The sequence below is a fragment of the Prosopis cineraria genome, unplaced genomic scaffold (assembly GCF_029017545.1).
Source record: "Prosopis cineraria cultivar Desert tree isolate PC_DT_omini unplaced genomic scaffold, ASM2901754v1 PC10, whole genome shotgun sequence".
NCBI classification, from domain to species: Eukaryota; Viridiplantae; Streptophyta; class Magnoliopsida; order Fabales; family Fabaceae; genus Prosopis; species Prosopis cineraria.
In genome coordinates, this window is record NW_026555341.1 from 278136 (window position 1) to 294713 (window position 16578).

Sequence of the window (16578 nt, forward strand, 5' to 3'; positions counted from 1 at the left end):
GATTAGACCAAAGGCCATTAGTTGTAGAAGCAAAATTTCCTATTATGACAAGCCTATGATCCAAACAATATCAAAGATTATGTATAATCTTCGCCTTGACAGTACCAGAACACAGGATATACCATCGTTATGATGACCAGGATTAATCAATTTCTTATAATAGGTTATCATAACATAAGGGTTCAAGTTTAAAAGTTTGGAATCCTAAGAAAACCTTTTTTGAAATGATGTTTGAGCTCAAATGATAGTTTAAAACAAGTGAAAAAAAGTAACGGAAGCATAAGAACAAAATTAATACATGCAATGGTCAAAAGAAGACAATTTAGACACTTTTCAAATTGTACCGTTCGCTGTGGCGCATGTGTCATCTAGCATGATGGATGGCACAGAGAAGAAAATCCTCTTGTCGTGCAATACGCCGTGACCTATTGTTGTTGTCATGATAGTTCTACTATCATGGCAGCAACTCTGATCAATTTTTAGAGTGCATCATTTCACCATCCGACATTCAATTTAAGCAATTCAAATGTTCACATGTAGATCTTTAAGCCATCTAACTATTGACACTAATTTTACACCCAAACACTGTACCATTTAAAAGTTGAACAAATGGATACAAAATTATCCTTTTCCCTTTAAAATAAACTTAAGGGTCACTAAACTCATCCACCAAGTACCAATAACTTTAGGAACACTTAAACCAACTCAAATAGGCCACAATGTACCTAATTGGGCAACCATATAACAATAATTACATTCTAGACATAAATTGGACATTGAAAACCCTAATTTCACATAATTCAAGGGGTGACAATAATTCACACTTACACGATCTCTTAACCATCCAAACACATATAACTATCAATAATAATGCCACTTACATTAATATCTTGACTTCTCACAATCATTGTATTACAAATACATCATACTAGGTTGAAATACCCAAAAATCACATATTCCCATGCAAGTAACCCTAAAATAATATACGATCCTAAGTTGGCATAATTTATAAATCATTTGTTACAATACTAAAAGGAGAGAGAAAGCTATACAAACTTAAGTTCCTCCAACCATAGTAGAGTCCTCCTTCCCTTTGCCTCTATTGGAGCCTTCACTTGTAAAATTTAACCATAAGAATGAGTCGAGGACTTAGTAACCAAATAATCTAATAAAAAACTCATATGTAAGAATAGTATTTAAGTATATGAAGTGGCAATAAAACATGTGTTTTGATTATCAAATACATATATATAGACACGGTTGTACAATCATATCAAATATATGATTAACATACCGCTTTGTATCCTTTTTATTTCTTCTAATGGAATTTGAGGCAACAATTCAACAAAACCAATTCCATGTAACTAAACTAGCTCAAGCTCACTAATTATAGGAGGCAACCTTAGCCAAGGATGATTTTGCCCATTCTCAAATCATAGATTCCCCCTCTCAAAACATCAGGGGTGTCGTATACCCAATCTATCTCAAATAGTATTACACTTTCAAACAAGATAAGATTGAATAGTTAGGCCTCCCTAATGCCAGTATATCATATGGATTTCACACAAAATAACCCCCGATATCACTAGAGTAGACTCCTACCCTTTTATAATGATTGTGCTCATATAATTCAACTTAACATAGCCATATATACATGCTGATTATATCAAATTATCCACTATCATAATTCATATAATTTAGCAAGTACCTATACTTATGATTTTGACATAAATCTCTTTCAAAGCCCAAGCAAGTACAAATATATATATATATATATATATATAATCATCCTAGTTCACATAATATTTTTAAAACTCAACTAAAGGCATACAAATATCATACTTGTTCAAAATAATAATACATATATTTTTCACAATCCCAACGACTATCCAAACATATAAATAAAAAGATTAGATCATTTTGTCATCTTAACCCTTCTATTACAAAAAGGGTTATCGTGGCATATAGCTACTCCACAATAGTCCACTAGCTCAATGGAACTCTATCAATATTCAATCTACAAGATTAAACACTAATAATCAATTATAACTATAATTAAATCCCCTTTTAGCCTACTTATGGATACCTACTATACTTAAATTTCCTCTTGAACACTATTAACACTTCTAACACACTCCAATGATTTCATTTAATAATTAAATACTTATATAACATCAATGCTTCACTCACAATACTCCTAATCTCTCAAATTTTCATTTAGGGTTTATCCAAACCTTAGCTAAAAATCTTAAATCACTATAAAATCCTTAAACTTAGATTTAGAGACTTTATTTAACTCCTAAAGGACCCAAAGAACATAATAGGTTTGGTTAGAACCCAAGAGGAGCTAAAAACAACAACATATCATTTTCAAATCTACTAAAATCTCACATAGAAAGAGAAGGGAGTAAAAAGAAACTTATCCAAGGATGTTTCTTGTTGAAAATTTATTTAAAGTGCCCAGAAGATGATGCCCTAACAGAGGCAAAACAATCCCTCTTTGTTGCTTCCTCTTTCCTTTCTTTCTTTCATTTTTTTACACACGCTCGATTTAACAAAATTAGTAATGGCACAGTAAAGTCTAGAGAAATTTAGGTTTTGCACTCAAGCTCGGTTGACCTAAACTTCATCTTAAGCTACTTTTGAAGCTATTCGAAGGTCTAATAATCTCATTAGTAATTCAAAAATATCATTAATTCATTAATCACTCAATTTTTTCTAATTTACCCCTTTTTAACACTTAAAATTTTATAGTTTGAATTCAAGGATGTTACATGATGTATTACTCTAGAATTAGGATGATTTAATTCCTAACTTAGATTACTAAAAACCCAATCAAGTCTAACCTTAGTATTATTGTTTTCTTAAGTAAATTTATCACTAGGGAAAGGCACCTCCAAAATATTAACAGCACATAGACAATTATCAAATTGCACCAAGGATTGTCTTATGGGTTGAGCTCTTTTGATTTTGCCATCATAGCTTCTAAAAGTATTAAAATCTCCTAATAGTAGCCATTAGTCTTCTATATAGTTAAATATACTATAGATAGACTCCTAAAGTTGCTGTCTCTTTACGTAATTGGTTTCATCATACATAAAAGAAGTAAGAAAATTCTCAAGATTACCAAGTTCGTAATTTTATAGTCTAAAATTTGGGCATTAGAAAAAATATATTCAATAGATATCTCTTGCTCATTCCATAGAACCAAAATGCTCCTTGAAGATCTAATAGCTTATACTCGAATCTAATTGTTAAAACTCAATTTACAAACCACACAATCTGCTCATTTCCTATTAATGCGAGTATTAAGAAGACATAAAATATTGGTCATCAAATTTTTCACCTCCTCAGAGGGTTTCAGCAATTTCCAAAAGGTCTCTTTCTCACTATCTAGTAGGTTCTCATCATCCACATAATAATCGCTACTCACTACACCATTAAAGCTAAGTAAAGAGTTTTTTGTAAGATTTATGTGTCTTACCTTTGTCGATCTTCTATTTGTCCACAGTTCCTGTCTTCTTTTTATTTGTAGCTTTAATATCTTCATCTATCTTCTTATTTTTTGCAACTTTATCATCTTGTTCCATTGGTCATTATTCTATAGCAACATTTACAATTTCATCTTTTCGCTCTATGTGCTTATCACAAATGAGTAGAAAAACCTTCCCATCAGAAGGTGGAGGCTCTCTTTGTTCTTTTTCTTATGTTCATTAAGAGATTTGTAATCAATTGGCCAATCAGGAGGCACTTTTAATGAGTTAGGGTTTTCATGAGAAGCTTGAAATGTCTTAATGACATAGTTCCCAAGAGAGAGAAAAGCTAATCCCTAAGAGTCAAGGTGGCATCAGTTTTTCAATAGTGGTCCAACCTTTAAGTTACTTTTAGAACATCACTTGCAACATGATGCCAATCATGCTCCCTGAGTAGTAACTAGTCAGTACACACAACTCATAAGACTTGAAAATTTCATCATTTTGAAGAGGATGATGATATTGGAGAATGCAATTTAGTACTCCTATGATAAAAATTACAAGAAAGTGTACATGCTCATTCTTTAAATATTAAGATCACTTAAGCAGTATGAGGTCAATGAAATCAACTATATTATTTGTAATAATGTAATCTTATATCGGAGCAAAAATCTGCCTCTTAGGCTCTGCAAAATCCAAAGTATGCCATCTTACTCCCTTATCTTGCTCAATACTATTCTGTATCTCAAAAGTACTAAATTATGTGAAGATTTGTGATTCCTACCCTTTTACTAAAAAAGGAATTGTCATTTAACAAGATCATCTGTGAAATAAAATTTGCAATTATAACACTGATCACTTCACCAAATAGGTAACAGCTTTTAGTGTTGGATTTTGAAGACAGGGCCTATTTACTGGTGAAACAAAAAAAAAGTGACCAAAATGAGATCACATAACAATTTGCCTTAATTAAGGAAGACATTATTAAAGGAATAAATAAAAGAATTGTCTTAGCTCTGAAATGAAATCAATAGACTAAATTATTAATAATTTTATCCTTCCTTAACTATAATCATGCTTTCTAATTTCTTTTGTTTGCCTAACATCGTGGTAGTAGAGGTATGATATGTTGAGTTGGTCGGCATGTGGTGGTCTCTTCCATTTTTGCTGTTGATAATCTGCATTCCATGTTGCAAATTCAATTTGCTCTTTCTTGATCGAGCAACAGACAAATAGGGCAATCCTGTAGGGTTTAACAAGGAAACAAATTCATCATCATATTCCTTACAACCATGCCCTCATGAAGACACTCCTCTTATTATTGAAGCATCCTCTATCTCCTCTAATTTGAAGACCTTCGTGAACATCTTCATCTATATCATCAATGCTAGCATCCTAAGTCTCCCTTATTACTTCAAGAGAACTGGCTAGATCATAAGCCTACTCATGCTCTTCACCATTACCATTCTCACCAACTACTACATGATGCTTTTAGTCTACACTCGTCGTGAACTCGATTCCTTTATGGGTTCTTTAACATCAATTCCTTTAGTGATATGTTCGCTATTTATGGGCTTATAGGGAGATTCTCCATCGACGCCATGATCTTCCTTTCTCAAGATGGGTTTTGGGTGAGCTACCTCATTTTTATAACCAATACATCAGTTTATCTTGTTGGCCATGCAGCCTTAACCCCTATTTTGGATTTCACACCAAGGGTTTCTTTCTATAGGGTTGTTTTCCTTTTCAAATGGGGTTGAATTTGATTCTAACTTTAACCCATTTGGCTCCTCTGAGCATTTTTATTGACACAATTGATATTGCTGCCAAGAGTGTGGTAATGGTGGAAGATGTGCTCACCTTTATGAATAATAGACCTACTTTTGAGGCTTTTGAAGACTTCTCCTTACTATTATATGGTCTAGGCGTGGCTATCTATACATTTAAAGGAATAGGAATGGTTTTGCTATTGGAATCAAAGGCTAAAGATAGAGAAATTTGGGAGTGTTTTAGGCTTGGGCATGATAATCATTTCTCTATTGTTTAGAGCGTTTAGAGTTTTAGGTTACTTTGCTTTTGGGAATAAACAAAAGATATTGTCACGATGAATCAAGGAAAAGGTTTAGTAAGCACTTTGGTGCTGTTGGGTTTGTGTATAAACCTATTCATCATGTTTCCATTGATGATGAATCCAGTTCATGAAATGATAGATAGAAGCTTCTGTCAGTCTTAGTTATAATTATTGTGTGAGTGTGTTAAAAGATAAGTCTCCCATTGACTACATGTGAGTAAAGGTCTCAACAATTTTTATAAAAATATTATATTCTTGACAAAATTTTAAAATATTTATTTAAAAGAGTTTTTTTTAGAAAACCCTTCATTTAACTTACTTTAAATTTAAATTCAAATAATAAATTTATTTTTTTGATTACTTTGTCGAAAAGACGTTAGCCACGATTTAACTTCTCATTATTATATTCAAATAGGCCATTTAATTGCAACTTTCCAAATTGCATGCTTTGATGATATTTTATTTTATTCAAATTGTGAAATAATGGTGCCTCTTCAAATAGATTTGCTGGTATTGATTTCTAAATTTCACGAACGGTGACTTTATCCTTTTCGTTTTATTTGTACGTTATTTCTATAATGGTTAATTATAAAGTTTTGTTTTATGGAAACCGATGAAATAATGATGCTATTCATGTAGCATAAATTATGTTTATAACTGGCCGTGTGTGCATGAGACCATAGCTCAGCTTTTAAGTTTTTGGGCAACTGAATTCCCCTCTTGTGTTTTGATTCTTGAATTCAATTTTTTTAAAAAAATTATTTTTATTATTTTTTCATCCTGTCTATTTTTAGAAAAAGGTTTTGTTTAATTATGAGAAGTTTCGAGAACTGTACCAAAATTATTTCCAAAGACAGCATTTTTGAACACAACTCGTAACAAATTTACACAGCTACCACTAACAAGTTCAGGTACTGCCTGTGAATGAGGGGAGAGGGGTCTCTCTCCCTTTTTTTTCCTGCTGTTTCTCTAATCCACTCCCTCCCCGTGGATGAGGCGGTTGGGGGTAAGCTTGGTAGCCCTGACGGTGCCCAGTTTTGCAGATTTTCTGTCTCTGGTAGGAAGCAGCGTTTGTGTCGTCCTAAGCTTCGTGTTTCCCGCCCTGTTTCACTGCCCGGCGTTCAAGGAAGAGCTGGTTTGGGGTTGTATAGTTCTAGACGAAGCAATCGTGGTTCTTGGTTTCGCAGTGGCCATCACCGGAACCTGTTCATTGTTAAGGGAGATTCTTGCCCCCAAGGCCTGCACTTGATTGAGCAGGAAACCATTTACCGGGTCATCAATTGGATCCAGTGATGTTCCAACGTTTATGATTGGGGTTGCAGTCAGCAGAACCTGTGGTCCGGGGATTCGTGTTCGATTCGAAGGGATTCATTGAGGAGAATATTGGACCAGAGAAGCAAATGATCCTTCTCCTTGAAAACAAAACCTCTTGCTTTCATATATCCAAGCCATGATATTTGCAATTTTGTCGTTTTTTCCACCCTCTAATATAGATATTTTTTATTTGAAATTATAATGTCTTTTCTATTCACCCGGAGGCACTGATAGCCAAGCACTGCGAATTTTCTTTATCTCTCACTAAATTTAAAGCTGACCAACAGCAGAAAATGGAAGAGACGATCTGATAGAAAATAGAAAAGGAGTTCAGTTCTTGTAGCCGTGCAAAGCGAGAGTTTGGGGGTTCTTTTGACGCAAAACCACAGTGACAATTTGGATGCAATTGCGTTGCTGCCTTTGGGTGCCGGATTTTGCAAAAAAGAAAAAGCTTGTTGGGGGGGCGGGGGGAAAGGAAAAGCCGAAAAGGCATAAGCTATTAGGAGTGGGCAGGTGGGTGACGCAGGAAAGGGCCGCAACTCTCAATTCTCCACAACAATTTCATTGATAACGCCACATCACCTTAATCAATTTCCCAAATTCGTCCCTCTCACCATGCCTTCCTCAACGGGAGCCCCGAGGACATAACAGTAAAATCTGAAAAAGGATCGCTCCGCGAGCGGACTCCTATCGTGCAAGGGGGGGGGGGGGGAGAGAGAGAGAGCAGAGCAGAGCAAAAAGTGGAGGCTTCAAGAGTCTTGTGTATTGTTTCTGAAGCTTACATGCCACAAATTTTGACACTCTCCTCCTCCTCCTTTATTCCTCCCCATTGCCTAAACAAAGCCTCCCGATTTCATCACCCATTTCTCGAACTCCATTTCCGAGTCAAGATTCATTGACAGCAACCAACTTTGGCCATGAACAAAACAAGACAAGGAGATCATAGCAATTCCCTTATTCCGATTTGATTAGATCACAGGGCTGACGAGAGAAGAAGATCAAACAATGTCCTGTTCCTCGTCGTCAGGGTCCGAGGAGGATGATGAGGGCTTCGAATCCTACAGGAAAGGAGGCTACCATGCCGTTCGGGTTGGCGATCTGTTCGCCGGCGGCAGGTACATAGCGCAGAGGAAGCTCGGCTGGGGTCAGTTCTCGACTGTGTGGCTTGCTTATGATACCCGCACCTCTGTACGTTTGATCCTTCTTCTGTCATGCCTCGTTGATTCATTTTTTCATTCTTTTCCCCCAGAAACAGACTTTTTTACAAGTTTCCCCCACATTTTTGGATGAATTTCGCGTCTGATTTGTATCTTAGATGTAAAGATTTTTTGAAACTCTTCTCTCGAATGCAATAGGTTATAAATCTATGGGAGCAATTCAGTTACCAACGTCTTTGTTATCTCGAATGCAATCGGTTATAAATCTATGGGAGCAATTCAGTTACCAACGTCTTTGTTATTTGTGTGTATTCAGTTCAGTTCATCAATTCAAAATTTTCTGCTTTTGATCACGTGAAGCTTTTCCAATGTCACTGATTTTCCTTTTCTTCCATTGACACCTCCTTGATTCGTATTTTCAGTAGTTTTAATCCTTTTTATTTTGTGGTTCCCTCTCCTCAGTCCTTCCCTTGATTTTTCATTTGATAAGAACGCTTGCTACCTTTTGTATCTATCTAGTATGTAATTCATGTTGGATTGCACATTCAGTGAGAGCTTTATATGGAAACAATTATCTGGTCAAAAAATATATATATGGAAACAATGACGTTCTAATTTCTGATATCATGTTGACGGTATTTTGATATACTTGTACAATCGCCACTTTCACGAATTCACAATCTCCGTCTTATGCTTCCACAAATCACTTTCTGTCATAGGTGAATTGTTGAAAAATAGTTATGCAAATATCGTTATTGACTTTGCCTCCTTTTTTCTTCCTTTGGGTGGACGGACCTGATTTATTTCCAGATCTTTTCTAATTCTGTATCTCTGGTTTTTCAGACATACGTTGCTCTTAAGATCCAGAAGAGTGCAGCTCAGTTTGCTCAGGCTGCCCTTCATGAGATCAGTGTTCTTTCATCTATTGCTGATGGTGACCCTTCAAATTCAAAGTGTGTTGTCCACTTGATTGATCACTTCAAGCACACAGGTCCAAATGGACAGCACCTTTGTATGGTCCTTGAGTTTCTTGGTGATAGTTTGCTTCGTCTGATCAGATATAACCATTACAGAGGCCTTCCATTAAATAAAGTTAGGGAGATTTGCAAATGTATTTTGATTGGTCTGGATTACTTGCACAGAGAACTTGGTATAATCCACTCCGATCTAAAACCTGAAAATATTCTTCTCTTTTCTTCAATTGATGCTTCCAAAGACCCTGTCAGATCTGGACTTTCCCCAATCCTAGAAAGGCCAGAGGGAAACCCAACGACTGGAGTTACTAGTCTTATTGAGAAAAGGTTAAAAAGGAGGGCAAGGAGGGCAGTTGCTAAGATATCTGAAAAGCGTGATTCAATGGGAGGAGGGGGGGAAGCTAGGAAATCTGAAAAAAATGTTGAAGGTATTGATGTGAGATGCAAGATAGTAGATTTTGGAAATGCATGTTGGGCTGATAAGAAAATTGCTGAAGAAATCCAGACAAGACAGTACAGAGCTCCTGAAGTAATATTGCAGGCTGGTTATTCCTTCTCTGTTGACATGTGGTCTTTCGCTTGCGCTGCTTTTGAACTTGCCACGGGTGATATGATGTTTACCCCAAAAAGTGGACAAGACTTTAGTGAAGATGAGGTATGATGATTTTGCTTGCATAATATTATAGTTCATTGAGTCCTGTAATTTTTGCATGGAAAAACTTGTGGTAATTGCTCCAGCAGACTCTAAATATCATAATATCCTTGGTATTTCTGCGACATTAAAACTACATGAAATTTTTTTTTTTTCTTGGGGCCCAAAAACTACATGAGTTGTCTGTTATATACTTAATAATTGGGTTAACTGGAATAGTGGAATCCTCACACTTACGTAAAAGTTATATGTTCATAATAATCATGCAAAGTAAAAGCTATGGATGGATTAAAAATACTTGTGACCTGTTTTTAAGTTAGAGGAGTCTTACAGAAATACTTATGGATGGATTAGAGCTTTTTCTCTTCTCTTCTTTTCTTTTCTTTTGGGAGGGGGGGAGCTAATTGAATTACTTTAATGTCTGCCTTTTTGTTGGCCAAGAGTACTGTCGTTATATTTACAATTTAGATGAATGTGCTTATAATCATCTTTTTTATTGTGAATGAAGTTTGGCTGTGTTACAATCTATCTCATATACCTGGCATTTTATAAGTCTCCTGTTTCCTGGCTCCTTATAATCTATCTCTTGAGGATCTGTTTACAGAAGATAATTAACATGGTGATGGATTGGCAAAGATATCTTTCATTAACATCCTTTTTTTTTAACAAGTACAACTGTGAGACGGATAAACATTCAAGATACAGATTACAACTCTGATGGGTAAAAATTTAAAAATGTGTTATTGGCAACTCCTGTCTAGGCTTTCTGTTTGGTACATGCTATGCTGAGACTTGAACCTAAGACCTCTTGCAAACTAGCTAGGTGCCTATGATGCTGAAAATTAGTTTTCCATTAAGGGAGCATGGTATTTTTTTTTTTTTAACGCATAAAATAATGAAAGAGCTTCCTTGAAGTAGCCGTGGATGAGTATGTAGGTTATTGAATTCTAGTTTCATTTTGTAACTCTGTTTTCGATTATCAAAGTGGAGAGAAAATCTAGATATAGATGTCTGCATTATGAGTCTCATGCTATCATGTTGCTTCCGTGATGCAATTGCATTTCTAGCTAGGGTAGCATTTGACTATTGTTTAGTTCTTTAAGCCAAAAGAAGGAGGGACGTTCATTGATTTTTCATGGAACTGGTACTAGAAACATTAACAGTCATTGTGTGAACTTTGGCAAAAGAACGTTTCAAACCCTTGGGATTGTATATTAGCTTAACAAAAACTATACATTTTGGTTTCAGGATCATCTAGCCATGATGATGGAGCTTCTAGGAAAAATGCCTCGGAGGGTGAGTACATTCTTGTTGTCTTGGTATGGTTCTTCAAAAAGCTATTCTAGCATGTCTATTGCATGGGTTGCAGGTTGCACTCTCCGGAGCTCGATCCAAGGATTACTTTGATAGACATGGGGATCTAAAACGGATTCGGAGGCTAAAATTCTGGTCACTTGATAAATTGTTGATTGAACGATACAAATTTTCAGAGAATGATGCAAGGGAATTCTCAGACTTTCTTCTGCCGCTTCTTGATTTTGCACCGGAGAACCGGCCAACTGCCCAGCAGTGCTTGCAACATCCTTGGTTTAATGGTAAGGATTCAACTCCAAGTGAAAAGAAAAACGAGTCTAGTGTGGAAAAGGTTAATGTTGGGATGAGCAACCTTAAAATCAAGGTGGGAAAGTGAAGGGTGTTCCACAATAACATCACTTTCGAGCCCTATTGTTCCACTTTAATGATTTTTTGTTACGGCTTATATTTGGCTTGCTTATTTGTTTTTGACCGTTTTTTTTTTTCCCTATTGGATTAACTACAAAGATGTAAAGTATTAAAGAATTTTTCGAGCAAAATGACACCGTCCTGAGGATTACTGACACAAGAGTGTGCTTGTTCTCACGCATGGTATAATTCATTTTGACATTATTCCGCACAGCATACGAGGAATTTTCCTGTGAACATAGGTAGTGCAAATGCGTGTTGATTGATGCTGATATGACTGTTGTCTTGAGGTGTGGAAGTTGGGCTTTTTTTTTCTTTTTTTTAAAACTTGTATATTATAAACAGAAAAATAAATTATCTAAATGCTGCCCCCTGACAAATGCTACATCAGAAATCGTTCAAATTGGAAATGGGTTTATATCTGTGAAGAACTTATGGCAAGAACAATTTTATGGTTAGAATTTTTTAAAATAAAAAGTAAAATTATTCACTTAGTGAATCAGTTCAGCTTTTTTTATGACTGACAAGATATAATATTTTCTGTTTTACTTTTTCTCCACCTACTCAACTCTTGCCATTTGATGGCTATTTGTTTATCTAATCACTAATTGATAATAAAAATGTGAGGAAATAAGCCCTTAAAGAATGTTATTTAATCACATTATATTCAATTCTACCTCTTTAAAAATTAAGATTTTTGGTGTATCAATGTATTTTATATTTGTAATATATTTTTTAAAAAAATTATAATTTTAAGTTTAATATTTTTTAAAATATTAAATTAATTACAAAAATATATTATAACAAATTTACGTTTATTTTTATCATTATATATATTAACTAGTTTTTGAATCTTCATACATATAAATTTCAATTTGTTTAACTAACTTCTAAAAAAAAATTCAAACATAAATTATGTTACAATTATAGATTTTTTTTTCTATTTTAGTTGATTCGCAACCTCAATCTTGGGCTTTTTAATTCAAACACGCATTTTAGAAGTTAATTTGGATATATAGTCGAGAAAGAGAATACTCTGGTGCGAGTCTGGTTAGGAACAGAGGCAGCCCCCAAAAGTGATATAACTAAGGGGAACTTAAGTGTGTGTTTAGATTGAAAAATTTAAATTTAAGGTTAGGAATCAGTTGATATTAGGAGAAAAATATGTGACTATAACGTAATTTATATTTATATATATTTTTGGAAAAATATAATTTTTTGTTTTTATATTTTATCAAGTTTTTCTTTTAGTCCCTTGCAGTGTTTTCATTCCTTGTAGAGACTAAAAGCATTGAAAATTTGAAATTATAGGGATATAAGAAACAAATGCTATCAATTTTTTTTTTTAAATTATAGGTATTGAATGTGTTGAAAAAATTCTAAGAATTAAAAACAAAACTTGATGAAACTATAAAAATCAATGATTGTGTTTTCCCTATTTTTTCAAATAGTGGTTAGACAAATTAAAATTTATTTAAATAATTTAATTTAAAAACTAATTAAAATGTATAATAACAAAAATGGATATAAGTTTTCTTGTATATATTTTCTGTAACAAACTTTATATTTTTAGGAAAAACAATAAACTTTAAATTACAACTTTTTTATAATTAAATAACAGCTTTTTTAAAAAGGTAGAATTTAAAAATCTAAAATAAATTGATTGTCACACCAAAATCATGCCTTTCCCTCAAGAGGGAAAGTTGAAAATGTAAAAAAATAGGAGTCACCATCAAAGTTTTTAAGAAAATCTTGAAAAACTGTATAATAAAAAAGGATCATTTGTGAAAAGAGTTTGAGAGTCGGTTGTGTGTGGAGAAGGTGTTAGGCACCCCACTACACTTGTTCATAAGAACAGTTACCTTAAGTTAATTGCGTAATATCTTCATTACCCTTTAATCACATGCAAAAAAAAGATGAAAAAATAAAGGAAATAATTATTTATTTATATGAGAGCACTCGACCTAGGATCAAAGCCTAGAGTCTATGTACCCTATGATAAAGATCAAAGTCTATGGAGTTTGAAATATTATTATTCAGGTTTTCTTTCAATTTTTTATTAATTTATTTTATGAAGAGAATATGATTTTGTGTTACATAATTATATTTATAAGAAATTGTCACAAGGAAGAGCCTTTGGGTAAAAGAAAAATAACCAGTATTAAAACTTGCGGTAATTTAGTATCACTCACAGTCCACTAGTGGACACTTTAAGTGCACACGATGATTTAGTATCACTCATAGCAAACCTTAAAGGAATTTTCTAAGTGAATTTCCTATAAAATAATTTAATCATGAAATTTTCATATAAAATTTGATACTCGCGATGACTTAGTGTCATTCATAATGTCTCATTTGAGATTTTTAAGAATCTACGGTGACTTGACATCACTTATGACGTATCCTAAAAAATTGCCAATAACTTTATTATTATTATAATTATTATTTGCTTGTGATGACTTAATGTCATTCATACTATTTTGTTTGGTTTTTTAAAGGATTTACATTAATTTAGTATCACTTATAGCATAACCTAAAATGTGCTAAAATTTTATTATTTTTAATAATGCACAAGAGAGGAAAATTTAACCAGTATTGGAACTTGCGATGATTTAATATCACTCATAATCCACTGATTGACATTTTAAGTGCACATGGTGATTTAATATCACTCATGGCAAGTTCTAAAATGAAATTCCTATCAAATAATTTAATTATAAACTTTTGGTGTAAAAATTGATAATTGTAATGGCTCAGTGTCATTCATAATATTTTATTTCTATTGATCTATGGTATTTTAATATCACTTGTGGATCATAAAAACATACCAATAAATTTTAGTATTTTTTGAAATTTGACACTTGATATTCGCGGTAATTTAGTATTACTTACTTTATCAATATATCAAATATTTAAGGTGATTTAATATTATTCATGAATTCATTTTTTTCTTTCTTTTTACAAAAAAGTATAAAAAAGTTATAGAAATATTTTTTCATCATAGCCACCGTTAAAAAAAAAAGGAATGATTTGTTAGTTTGAATAAAGAAATATCGCCTACAAACTCATTAGCTAATGTACTAAAGTTGTATATAAGAACATTATGCATGCAATTTCAATGAATGAAATAAAAATAGAGGTGTCAATTCAAAACCCAAGATTCGGTGTCATCATCTCACGCACAAATTAATAGCAATGATTATCCATTCATTGCACACCATTTGCTATGGACACATGACACATATCAACCATATTAATAAACAAAATAGAGAAAAGGATGTGGAATTTGCGAATGCGGGCAAGGCATAATCATTTTGAATTTAATAAGTGGGTCACATCGAGAATTAGCATAAGAGTCATGAGGCATTTATATTGTATTAACATGAGAAGTCATTGTGTTAATCACTAGCACTAGCAACTTTGAACGGCAAACAATTACATGAAGCCTAAAACACAAACCCCATATTGTTATCACGCGTAATGAGGACAAAAGTGGTAACGAACTCACGAATATATCATTCAACACACACCCAAGGTCAGAGGATCATGGAAACAATATAAAAAAGAAATACTTATTTTTCAAAACTTCACCGATATGCTCTGTCTCTTCCTCAAAACTTCCCCCTCTCAATCATCCCCTTTCTTCTTCTTTGTTACCTCTTTTATAGGCACCAACTAGCATTTTTTTCTCTTAATGACAGAATTAGGCATATTAAAGCAACTTTCGTTTTGACTTTTCTTTATTATTTCATATTTCAAAAATTTACATTTAAGACAATTGATTTGATAGAAATGAAAATGAAGGGACTTGAGAGTCAAAAGAAAAGGAAAAAAAATCTTTTAAAGTTATGAAGATATTATTTTATTTTTAATTATTTTTTATAAAACTCTATTTCCCCTTTCTTTAAATTTTATTTACTTATCTTAATTTTATTGGGCTTTTTATTTATTTTTAATTTACATTTAGTAACCTGGATAGAATACAGTGTTCACATTGATAAATCCAAAATAAATTAGACCAAAAAACCAAGCAAAATAAAACTAATGACAAAAGGTCAAGGGACAATTTTATCTCCTGATATAAGATAGAAAATTAATAATTATTATAAAAAAATATTATTGGTAGATCAAATTTTTTAACTTCGAGAGAACCGCATAAACTTTTTGAGGGTAAAAAAAGAGAAAACAACATAAAAACTGAAAAACATAAAAAAAAATCGTAAAAACTGAAAAATCAGTCATATTTATTGATGTAATCTATATTAACATTGTCTGTCTAATTTTTCACAAAGAATGGAGTGCACATTAGGAGAAGACAAGGGTACACTTAAAATTAACACACTCGCGGTGCAACCATCCTAATACTATAAGCTACTTTCATCAGCTTTTTGCCTAAACAAGGTTTCTCTTTTCAATTTTTTTTTTTTAACCAAAAGTCTTTTCATTTATTGTCAAAGGCGTCCAGTTTCATATGATGATTTTTATTTTTAACCTTTATTTTATATTTATTAAAATAAAAATTATAAAAATAATAAATTTGCTATATCATCAATAATACAAATTTAATATGAATTTATAACTTTATCTACATATATTATGGATAGTTTAAATTTGTAATATTAAAGTTGCAACTTTTTTTTTATTTCTTTAAAGTGTTAATTTGAATATTATCTTTATTCTTTAATATTATATTTATTAAGTACAAATAAATAAAAATTATAAAAAAGTTTGTTATTAAATCTAAATGTATTAATTTATAAAATATTATAAAAATATTTTAATATTAAATTGAATCATTCAAATTAAATTTATATTATAGATAAAATATATTTATTAAAATTTTATATTTTTTATAATAAATATAAAAAATAAAATTTTAAAATTTAAACCATCCAAATTTTTTTATCTGGTCATCGCTTTTGACATCCTGTTGGAATGCTAACCAAACTCACGAATCTATTTAAGATTAATTTTATTTTATTATTTTAAGAACTAATATTATATAAAATATATTTTAAAAATTAAAAAATAAGAATGAGTATTTTTTTAAATAATAATTTTAGAACATTTGAAAAATATTTTTACTTTTTTATTTTTTAAAAAATTATTTTATTTTTTAAAATATTTTTTAAAAATATATTATCAAACAATTTTTTTAAATAAAAAATTATTTCTAGGGGAGGTTGCCAAACAGGCATCTGCGCCTCCACTCAGT

The 16578-nt window shown here is 32.3% G+C and overlaps 2 protein-coding genes across 2 annotated transcripts; both read left to right on the plus strand.

Moving 5' to 3' along the window:
• The first annotated feature begins 4547 nt into the window (after positions 1-4547).
• On the plus strand, positions 4548-6794 carry LOC129321947 (amino acid transporter AVT3C). The gene is given in 8 exon segments (XM_054967955.1): positions 4548-4592; positions 4710-4995; positions 4998-5165; positions 5168-5462; positions 5464-5555; positions 5558-5699; positions 6339-6362; positions 6532-6794. Coding segments are annotated over 8 exon segments (1314 nt in total). The 3' UTR covers position 6794.
• Positions 6795-7575: 781 nt separating this feature from the next.
• Positions 7576-11579, plus strand: LOC129322900 (uncharacterized). The gene is made up of 4 exons (XM_054969360.1): positions 7576-8046; positions 8859-9644; positions 10890-10937; positions 11011-11579. The coding sequence occupies exons 1-4, from the start codon at positions 7864-7866 to the stop codon at positions 11329-11331; spliced, it is 1338 nt and encodes a 445-aa protein (XP_054825335.1). The 5' UTR covers positions 7576-7863; the 3' UTR covers positions 11332-11579.
• Positions 11580-16578: the final 4999 nt, after the last annotated feature.

Bases quoted from the DNA above. Each gene is read 5' to 3' on its own strand.
- LOC129322900 (XM_054969360.1), top strand. From the start codon at position 7,864: ATGTCCTGTTCCTCGTCGTCAGGGTCCGAGGAGGATGATGAGGGCTTC. The intron at 9,645-10,889 runs GTATGATGATTT...TTTTGGTTTCAG, and splicing joins AAGACTTTAGTGAAGATGAG to GATCATCTAGCCATGATGAT. The intron at 10,938-11,010 runs GTGAGTACATTC...CATGGGTTGCAG, and splicing joins TAGGAAAAATGCCTCGGAGG to GTTGCACTCTCCGGAGCTCG.